The following is an 11368-nucleotide window of genomic DNA, read 5'->3' on the forward strand; positions in this document are numbered from 1 at the left end:
TGGCCTGTATTTATGAAAAAAAATAAATCTAAAACATGCCTAAACAAATAGCAATATGGCTGTAATTCAGGAAAGCTTTTATGTATAACCTTAAGTACAGAACCACTGGAGTCAGCTGAATTCAAACATGTACTTGAATGCTTTGCTGAAGGATAAATTAAATCACGTGCCAAAGTCCTTTCCAGAATCAGGGCCCTGATTTTATATATAAATATAATATTTTTTTAAAACACACAAAAGGGCATAGTGCTAACTAGGAATCAGAACATACAATCGGTGCGAATAATTGTAGCATCTGTGTTAATTCTCTTTTCACCCTGGTACCCCCTAATGCTTCCAAGTATGTAAATCTGATTCTCCTTGTGGCTCCACTGAAGTTTCTATTGATTAAATACCCAACCCCAGCAGCAGGAGAATCAAGCTCTGCATATTTATTTTCTTCCTCTCAATACATAAAGAATTCCCTTTAGCCTCTCAATTGCTATATCACATGGTACAGTGAATGCAAATAGAATTACAGTGATAATGTATCTAATGAATACATTTGTATATGTATGCAAGCATTTTCCTAACAGCATCCTACTCTACACCACTAACCAGACCAAAGCGTATATATGTTCATCACACACAGTAGTAGAGAAGGTGTGTGAGATGAGTGCATATCAATAACAAGAGCCTTCTGGGGGAAAAACTAACTCAAATCCTTCCAAGACGAAGGCTGCAAGGTCAGGACCTCACACAGACCTCTGGAGCTTTAAAGCAAAATTTGTAGACCTTAAGTGTTAATGTTCATGTTTTCATTATCCACTAGCATTATACTGCATTTATATAAATATAGAAACTGTTGCAAGGTATAAAATGAAAATAATGTAAGCATTTTCAAGAAAGAAATTAGTGATATCATTTCAAACCGGGGTACAAAATGCACAGGTAACATTTTCAGCTCCTTCCTTTGTAAGACATGCACCCTCTTTGAATTATTTTTGGAAATGTTATTTTGTAGCAGACCAAATTCATCGCTGCAGAAGAGTCACTGATTTCAGAGTTGTAATAGCTTAAAAATGGGATGCATTTAATTTGTTAGCTCACTCCACACTGACTTTCAAAGTCATCCTGTAATATCAGAAGACAGATTGATTTAAATCAGGTTCAAGTACCTAGTGGCAACTAGAACTTGCAAAGTCCAAGAAATGTCAGTAAGCGTCTGGATAAGATACGTGCCAGCATATATGCGAAAATTATCCTCAAAACCTCTTTTTAGTTGGTTTAAACAACACTTTGGAAGTGACCCATTCAGCACAATAGCCATTATTTAAAGACAGTAAGGTCAGAAACGCAGTTTTTTAACACTATTCCACTGACATCACACCGACCCCAACCCACAGTTAAAGCAAACCCACCACAAACCAAAGCAAGGGTCCCTCTCAAACCTAGGGCAAGAGGAGGTCACTTACCCTGTGAGGACCACAACAAAATCCATCACATTCCAACCATTTCGGAGGTAAGAGCCTTTATGAAAAACAAACCCCAGAGCGATGATTTTTATACCAGCTTCAAAACAAAATATTCCAATAAAGTACGGCTCAGTGTCATCCTGAAAAAGAATAGAAATCAAAGGTGTCAAGGAAATACCTATGCTTCTGCACTGATAGCAAGAGTCATATAATCAACCAGGTGCACCGACTTCACGCACTTTTCAGCTCTCTGAACAGAGCTGAAACCGAAAGGTTTAAGTTTACTGGAACTAAGCACAGAGAAGAATTTCATTATTATTTCTCTGAAGGTAAATTTGTTTTTTCAGACTGGCAATTCTATTTGTGTTTATTCTGACTGCTTCACCCCACACTTTCCACCTTCACTCAATATTCTGGAGGGAATTTTAACACTGAAATTTTGTTCTAAGGGTATATTTAAACTTGAGATCATATATTCCTGTAGTTTGACATGGAAGAAAATGTGTTTTACAGTTCATCCAGGAAACTGAAACAAGAAGATATCTTGGGGAGTGACAGTCAGCTTGCAAACACTGGCAGGAAATCATTTATTTATTCTTTATTCCATCAGTTCTTCCTTCATTCTTCCTCTTCCGTTTTCTTAGTTTCCACAGCTGGCATCTCATTTATTTTCCTTTCACTGTGGTTCAGATTCAGTGAAAAATCCCCATTCCCTTCCATTAACAGCAGCAAGGTTTGTGTCTCAGGCCCATGGCACCGACTAAAGCATACCACAGGACTACCGCTTCATGTCTTAACTCTAGAGAGACAAATCAAGCTTAGCCTCCACAGTTTTACTAAACCATCTTTTTCACCTATGGCACCAGATCCCTCAGTATTATACTTTACTGATAAGAGTTTCAACACAAACTCAACACCAAATGGAAATATTTGGAATGAAGATGTGGGCAAGAAGTGGGAACAAAGCACCAGGTGAAAGCAATGGACATCAATTTCAAGAACACATTAATTAGCTTTGGCACCTGTAACCAATTTCCAAATGTGCCTTAGATTGCTGATTTTAGCTGAAGTCAATGGAAGAAAAGCAGCCCTACCCAAAAGGAAGCAAACTCCCAAATTGAGATATTAGAAATATTTGTTCCAGTGGCTTCAGCATTTATGATCGTGACAGCCAAAGAGTTGAGATGCTGTTTGATGCACAGTTGTTTACATTTTGCGATTCAATGACAAAAGGTAATTCCAGTTCTCTCATACAGAAAGAGCGCAAATGTCAAGTCTTGTAGCCACAGAACAAAGACACAAGCAGTTTTGCTGCAAGAATTTATTTTACAAGTATGGCAACTCCTGCTCAGCTCCGACCCAGCACTGGCACACGGACCCATGCTTTAGGCATAATACTTGTTACAGAAAGCTAGGTTTTTCACACCTAGAAGACCAACGTAATAGCATACCCTGCCTAAAGAGGCTTGAGCACTTAGGTACATCCAGCTCAGCAAGTCAACCGCAAAGCGCTAATCACTGAAGATGCTGTTCCAAGCTGTTGGAAATTACTACTTCTGGACAGTTTTTCCATCAGAGGCTGAACTAAAGTTTTGTTTCCTACAAAGCGGCTACACACCTCAGTGACCCCAGCTCCTCCCTGTACTTCATCTTTCACCCTATGCCATCTCTACTCCCCTCTGCCTTTCCTAACCTCACAGCCCCAGCAACTCCACCTCCCATTCCCCTATGGCCAGGCAAGACAAGCAGTCACCTACAGATCACAGACAGACAGATACACACATACTGACTGGACAGACAGCAAAACAGAGCAGGTGGCTGTTGAGCTCACACCATAGGCCTTTTGCTGAAATGGGGGGGGGGGGGGGAAACCAAACTCAAAACTGGCTTCTCCCCCAGCCAAGGAGGTGTTTCCACAAATGGCAGCACCGCCAAGCCTTACTGTACAGAAAACAGGGAAGAAGGAAGAGGGGGGCAGAAATCATCATACGTGATTTCAGGAGAAGTTACCTTTCTGCTTCTTTGCTTTCCCTTACGCACACAGGAGCACTCTAAGAGCCTCACCTGTGTGCTCTTACAACCCCTTCTAGTTCAACAAGCATACAAAGTCATCGCAAACAAAGGCCTTCTAGCCCAACCTGTACTTCCATCCAGAAACTACTAGCATGCCTCTAAAAATAGCTCTTCTAACACCCACCCCACCACAACCCCACCTTCACCCACTCCCCCTCATTACGCCCTCACTTCCTGGAAGCCTCTATCTACTCTGTTACCAGTCATTTGCTCAATCTAGGTCAGGTGCCTTGCGATTGCAGCTTCCAGCTTTAAAGAGCCAGGCTTCAGATACTCAAGGGTTTGATAGCATATGCTCTTCCCAAAGCTAGGACTACACAGAGCTCTTAGGAAGTGGGTCAAAGAAGTTCTTGTCAGCTTCTAGGGAAGCAGTAAGGCTCACAGACGGGCTTGAGTATTTATTACAAAGAAAAACTGTCATCTGTAAGGTTGGCAGTTAGTAGCTGGGGAAATAAGGGGGGATAGAAAGATGGTCTTTTCTAAAGCCTGTCTAAATTTACACTAATTTAGCCTAAGAATGAGGGCAGTAACAACAGGATGAAAAATTAAATTTATGCCCCATTAGTGGGGCCTGCTGCTGAAAAAAAGCTTTCGCGTGACTGTGTGTGATGGAAGGAGCTGGAGGGCAAGGACGTGGGTTACATGCCCTGCGCAGCGCTGAAATGACACTGCTGCCAGCTCAGAAATCCTGCTGCCCGGGCACCCTGCAGCCCCCTTCGGGCAGGAGGCTGTGTTGCTCCTTGGGTTCAAGGGTGGGAAAGCAGGTGATAATGAGTATCAGTGTGCGTGCTTGGAAGGAGGGTGGAGAATTCAGGCAGCAGCCAGAGCTGTGCCAGCAGGTTGTTTGCTGTGGACACAGCAAAGCTTGAGACTGGGCCAAACATGCACTTAATCAATATGTTTCAGATCAGAAACAACCTCTGAGTCTGGAAAGTCGTTACTATTCCTACTCCATGTCCTAGTGTCTTTCCTTGGCCTTTTGATGTGACAGCCTTGATAGGTTTGGGTGTATAAGGCTTTGTCCATGCAAAGGTTAATATGAACAGCTCACATACGATTGCACGAAGTGCCTGTGCATAGGGTAAAGAATTAAATGCATTAGTAAAGTGCAAGAGCTGTCATGCTCAATATCTGAGAAAACAGTTATATTCTGCCCTCATATCAAAACCACCCAGGGGAGCCGAACACTCAGAGCCCTACAGTGATATGCAGATGGTCGTCCTACAGACCTGCTGGTGTCTTCAAACGAGGTGTGCCCTGGAGCGGGGCAGAAAATAGATTTCCTGTCCTGCAAGTTCTGATATCGCCTCTGTTGGGCTGGGACAAATCCATGGTCTACTGAAGCTTCTCACGAAGAACTGAGAAATTAGGAAGGAGAAGGGGAGAGCAAGCATGCCGCAGCCTGGACAGCCAAAAGCATCATCAGCAAGGCATCCGCCAGCAAGGCCATTCGGGGATCAGATGTGAAGCTCACATTCCCACACTCGGAGCTCTCACCACCAGGCTCTGGGCCACTCAGTACAACTCCCTCAGCAACTTTTCAGTTGGCATCACTCCAGTGTGTACAAACAATGCAATATTTATTGGGACAGAGAGAGACTGACTTTATAACCTATTGGCTAAGGCACTCAGTTGAGATGGACGGTAGCAAGTCTGTAGCACCTCTGTTCCAGTGGATAATTACTGATGTGAAGTAAGCACTTCCAGCAGCCAAAGCATGCGAGACCCCCTAGCTCAGAGCAGGCAAGAGCCTAGCGGGTAGATCATTCTCCTGCTAGTAGAAGAATTAGCATATTTCTCTTGTCTGAAGAGCAAGGACTGAAGTCCATGTCACCACTAAATGCTTTGATGACCAGACTGGTGTTTTTTCAGAGCCCTGGTTTGGACCAAAATTTCCTAGAGCCAAGTAACGCTTTTCTGTGCTACAAACTACGTACAGAAAAATGGAGAAAGATTGCTTATAACTCAGCCATTCCAGTTCTTGAAATATTGCAAATACTGAGACATGGCTTGCTCTTCCCATATGCATAATTAACCCTGCTAGACAAGTAGCATGAGTGCAGAAAACAGCCAAGTGAGTTTGCACTGCAGGTTCATATCTTGGGTCTCAGGGGAGATACATAGAGGGAAACCTTGATCAGAAGAGAAGAATCATTAAAATGTCAGTATGGACCCCTCCCTTTTCTTCTCAGCTTTAACAAACAGACAATCTTATTACTTTTGTCTTTGTATCTATGGCACAAAGTACCCAGTCACCTTTGGTTTTCCTTCAACAACTCTGCCTATATCTCCCAGTCATAAAAGACTTGTGATGTGCATCTCACGTCCTTAAGATCTGATTAACTTTTCAGTGATGAGCCCTCACTCCAATTTGGAGATTTTAGCGAACCCAGGAGAAGGAAAGGTATATCCATAAATCATTAACCAAAAAAGGCCAATTCCGTTCCTGCCAAAGACAGTAATAAAGCACCTGCTGTTCTACATGGACTTACAATTTGGCTCAACAACCCCGTAAATGTATGGGCATGGTCACCCATTCTGGTTTAGCACGGATCTGTAACGTTTTCAGTGAAACACCTTACAGTTTGTGGAAGCAGCAGGAGCATTCTAAGGAGGTTTCACTTTGAAAACCAGAAGACAGTTTTTCATATTCACAATGCTTAATCTTTCCAGTACATGTTGAAAACAGAAAACATTTCATGTCTTGTAAAGATTCTCAGTGTTATTCTACGATAAACCCCTTCATACTTGAGTTACAAAAGTTACAAATGTGTTTTATTTAAAATGGCTTCATCATATCTGGATCAAAGACTATGTTGCACAATGTGTGTGTCTGGGACAAACATCAGGGGTTAATTCTTCCTTCATCACCAAAGCAGAGTCAACAAGGTATATTTAAGTCATCCAGTTGTCTTACACTATTCAGTGGTAACACCAGTGCCCCCTTTGGAATTATTTGGGCAGGACCTGAAGTGTGCAGTAGTGGGTGCTGTAAAGTGGAATTAATACAATGGGGAAAAGGACCAATGAAAAGCCTCTAGGATCCCCTTACAAACATAGGGTAGGATCCCCTTCCAAACATAGGGATATAGAGGAACACAGAACCAATGACCTAACCATACTTACTGCTGCTTAAAATAACAGCACTGAATAGTTACTAAGCTGGAACAGCCACAAAACTATGTTTCCCCTTCACTAGTCCGTATGTTCATAACTATGGCAGGCATTTCCCCAGCTCGATCATTACCCTGGATCTAAACCAGTGCTTTGCTCACAAAGCCAGGTGTGCCTTGCCAGCCAATCCCAAAACATACAAAGACAGATTTAACAGCAGGAAGACCAACATACATGCATCTTCTTAATTTTTCTCTCATCTCTTCTTAAGTAAAAACAATTTGAACAGAAAAAGACTAAGCAAACACAGTGGAAGTGGGCAACCAGCAGCAGCGGATACACTTCCGAACAGGCAGCATCAATTAGGTGCCCTGAAGCTCTTTCTAGATCCATCACTTATCTTTTTTCCCTCTTTCTGAAGAACGAGATTGTGAGAGTTGCCCACTACTATGGACCAGCCTCGGAAACTGTAGCAACCAGCATTCAGAGGCTCTTGCTTCTGACTGCAAGACTAATATTATCTTTGTTTGCATAATTTAATAGCTACATGTAAAATACATACAGATCCATATTTATTCATCCTTTGAACATGCACCAGGATTAATGCATTTAGGCATGAAAGATGTTCCAGATCATTAACAGCAGCAGCAAAATCAAACCAAATATTACCCATTTTTCCTGCAGTGATGATAAACAGAAGAAAGATTTTGAAGCTTTTCTTACATTTTCTTTTGAAGTAAGGCAATTGGGTAAATTACCATAAAGCGTGTGGGTAAATTATTTTCCTCTGTAAGTTTGTTTCTTTTTTTGGAAGGGAGGTGTAATCATCTAAACCCAAAGTTTGCTTTATAGGGTCCTTGATATATGCTGTAGCAGGAAGAGAGTTGAAAGACATACGAACCTAAAAGGTTACTCTGTTCTACCACTTCCTGGGAAAATATCACAGAAGTTCATTTGATTCTGCAGATAATTCCAAGCATCTGGCAGTCCTTTCCTTTTTGATTTATAGACAACCTAAGTTTGCTGCTCTTCTGGTCATGCTGTAAGGTCCAACTCTTCTCCCACAATTGGGCAGGGCTGGCTAGAGTGATGAAGCATTCTTGTGAAGAAGGGATCGGGAGGTTAGAGCTATACTTGTTGTCACCGACTTTTTTTTTTTTTCTGATTGTCAGGTCAATTATTTGGCCCCTTTATTTATGTGTGGATCTTCAAATAGACACAAGCTCTCACAACACTGGGTGGCTGACTGCTTTTTGTATTAGACCAGCAACAAAAAATGTAAATAAATTAATACAACTCACCAATCTCTCTGACATAGGTGTCTTGTCTCCATCCGGCAAATGTTGTTCCAGAGCCAGCACAATACAATTGGCTATGATTGTAGCTAAAATCATGTATTCAAATGGAGTGGGGACCAGAAGTTAAAGAAGACACTAGACAACACAAGGAGAACCTCATCCAAATCCTGTTTCTACCTAAACAGTTACACTAGCTGAACATTCTAAGATCACTCATCTTTTTTGAAGACATTTAGTCTCCTTGACTCCCTCAGTTCTTTCTGGGCTGCCTTTGGAAGAGAAGTAGGAAATTGGCTCCCTTCTTTGACAGAGTTAGTGACTTAGAATCTGAGCTGCTCAAGGAATCTGGGAGCAAGAAAGCAAAAGGTTCTAAGGAAACAAAAAGCTATTAATTATTATTATTTTTAAATTAGATTGATAAGCTAAACTGCCCCAAAATAGATTATACAGCTGAATGCCATCTGCTAAGTTGCTCTTCAGAAATTCCCCATCATTTAACTTGAGCGCATAGTGTAAATAAGCAATGGGCTAGAAAAGTTCAATTTAGAGTCTTTACGCAGGTCCAAAACATGAATTACTGCGCTAGTTTGCAATGCCTGCTCCTGGTGAGCATAAAATCATCAATGCCCTATCGAGATGTCCGAGGGAAGCTATCTCAGAGGGAAGAAGTCAAGCCGGACACTAAGTACCCCCTTGCCTCTCACTGCCGTCTCTATCCCTAAGCCATGCCGAGCCCCTGCTCTCTTGGGGCAGAACTGTGCTGCGGGTGGCATAAGAGCCCCAGGGCAGGTGGCAGCACCATGGGGAGAGCCGCTCAGCACCACGGGGGAGTTGCTCAGCACCGCGGGGAGAGCCGCTCAGCACCACGGGAGAGCCGCTCAGCACCAGGGTGAGCCGCTCAGCACCGCGGACAGCTCCGCACCGCACCTCAGGAGGCTCCGCTCAGCACCGCGGACAGCTCCGCTCAGCACCGCGGACAGCGCCCCCGCCCCGCCCGCAGCTGCGGCCCGGGGAGCGGCCGGGGGCTCTGCTGGACCCGCTGACCCCGTCCGCAGCGCGGGGTCCCCGCCCCGCGCCCCACGATCAAGGTGCAGACGAGTCGCCCAAGAGACGGGAGAGGGACAGACTGCGTCTAGCCTTGCAGGAAGGGCGATGCTCTGCCTGCCACCGGAGCTTTGGAGCTTGTTTATTCTGACTTGAATGCAGGGAGGGAGACACGGATGTGGAAGTACTGCAATCCCTGTGATCTATGATATGGACAGAAAGATCAATATATGTGTGTGTATGTGTTCAGGGGGTAGGGAAGTGCATTCACTCTGCTGGTGCATTTTTTTTCCTGTTAGCCCTTCAGGAAGTGAAAACTGAAGGGGAGCTGGCCTCTGTGGCAACTGAAAGTGTTGCTAGGAGGCTGGAAGGAGGCCTTGCTGCTGTTAGCTGAGGATTAATAGGCGTGTGATATCAAATAAAAAGAAAACAACCAGCTCCCTTGAGATCACCAGTGCAGTGCACTCCTGTACACACACACAGACACACATGCATGCACAGACGGGCGCGCACACACACACACACACACACACTAGATCTGCTCCCTGGTACCCTCAGATAGTCTGCTTCCCTTTTCTCACCACTTACAGCCCCACTGTGTGCATCATTACAAGCAAAGCCCCCTTCTGAGGAAGATCTCTGCAGCTCACTTGGCCTGGGAGCTGATTCTGAGACAGAAAGCATCTGCCCCTTTCACAACATAGCAGATGATCTTTCTCTCTACTTACTGATTCCCTCTGCCACAAAGCTTTTTTATTTTTCAAATTTTTTTTAATACAGCCTAAGCTTTGGCTATGCACCTAATCAAAGTGACACGATTGATGTAGATTCTAATGGATTCAGGAGGTGATGTACTAAAAACCTAGCTGCAATGACTGTATTAATGGGATTCACAAGGTACCCTGGCCGTCAATGGCCCTACTATCAATGCAGCTTTAATGCTGAGGTGTCACCATTTTTAGCCCACATTCCTTCTTCTACTCAGAGTGAGACTGAAGAGTTGAAAGCCTCTGAGATGAAAATAAGAATCAGGCTTCATTAGCATGAATCTCACAGAACCCTTTAAATTTGACTTAAATAGTAGAAAATGTAAATCTGTGCAACTGTATATCTCACACCTAAACACACACTGAAATGCACATATGCCTTACACACACGCACGCACGCATGCAACACACACCCCCAGCACAGTCAAACACACACTCCACCGTTCCCACAGAAGCAATTTCCTATGATATCCAGCTTCACGGCCATGCGTTATGTCGGACACACAGATCTGAGTCACACACACCCATTACACACCCCGGATCACACATGCACGTCTACGATAGCTCCAGCCACTCAGCCTCACTGACATGGGGAGGCTCTTCTCCTCCCGTCTCCCTCTCCCCTTCCCCACCATGCCCACACACCCTCCCTGAAAGGATATGGCCATTCTGTTATTCTCTTGGCGTATTTCCGTATAACATTATCTTCACTGAAGATGAAGAGGGATCTGTTGACTGTGAAGCAGTTCTGTTTGACAGGGATGGGGTTGTAGAGAGCCATAGTCCTGGCCCTCTGAGCCATCGACTGCTTATACATCCTTTGGCCGGCTTGGGGGCCACCTTGCCGGCTGCTCCCTCTTCCAGCCCCGGCCGGCCCTCCACCTCCATAGCGGGTTGGCAGATCATCCCCAAACCGAGCCATCCTCTCAGTGCACGGAGCCGGGCGCTACAATCCAAACTGGCAGCCGAGGCGAGAGGAAGACGCATCACAGCGCACAGCACTTCTCCCTCCGGGGGCTTCAGTTGTGGGATAGGGATTGATGGCAGCAAAATATATATATAGATATAGTTGGAAAAAAAAAAAATCCCTTTCCCTTCCTCCACCCCGTCTTCTTCCCCGCCGCTGTGGCTGCCCGGGGGTAGGAAGGCGGCGCCGGGGCTCCGCTTACCTCCCCGCACCGGTGCCGTCTCTCCGGTCCGACCTCATGGCCGGGGTGCGGGGGCCGCGGTCCCTCCCGCGGCGGCCGGCGGGGCGCTGGGCTGGGAAGGGGCTGCGCTGCTGCCGTCCCCGCCGCGGGAGCGCTCCGCCGTGCCCAGCCCAGCCCAACCCAGCCCGGCCCAGCCTAGCTCAGCCCAGCCCAGCCCGGCCCCGCCGCATGTGATGCCCGGAGCCAATCGGCCGCCGCGGCTCCGCCCGCTCCAGTCACCGGCACCGGGAGGCGGGCAGGGATGGAAGAGGGAGGGAGAGAGGGAGGGAGGGAAGGAGGGAAGGATGGAGCCGGCCCGGCCCGGCCGCCGCCGCCCACCCCGATAAACACTGCGGGGCCGCGGGGAAAGAGGGACCGACATCCCCCCCCGCCCCGCCAAAGCCCCGGCCGAGTGTTGCCGCTGTCTAGGG

At 45.7% G+C, this 11368-nt stretch overlaps 1 protein-coding gene across 1 annotated transcript in view; it reads right to left on the minus strand.

Moving 5' to 3' along the window:
• Window positions 1-10976, minus strand: part of CACNA1B (calcium voltage-gated channel subunit alpha1 B) — a 300428-nt gene extending 289452 nt beyond the window's left edge. The window contains exons 1-3 of the mRNA XM_064468537.1: window positions 10413-10976; window positions 7943-8048; window positions 1455-1594 (exon numbers count right to left, since the gene is read on the minus strand). Coding sequence (XP_064324607.1) covers window positions 1455-1594; window positions 7943-8048; window positions 10413-10672 — 506 coding nt within the window. The 5' untranslated portion in view covers window positions 10673-10976. The remainder of the gene's footprint in view (window positions 1-1454; window positions 1595-7942; window positions 8049-10412) is intronic.
• Window positions 10977-11368: the final 392 nt, after the last annotated feature.

The sequence above is a fragment of the Phalacrocorax carbo genome, chromosome 18 (genome assembly GCF_963921805.1).
Source record: "Phalacrocorax carbo chromosome 18, bPhaCar2.1, whole genome shotgun sequence".
Lineage (NCBI taxonomy): Eukaryota > Metazoa > Chordata > Aves > Suliformes > Phalacrocoracidae > Phalacrocorax > Phalacrocorax carbo.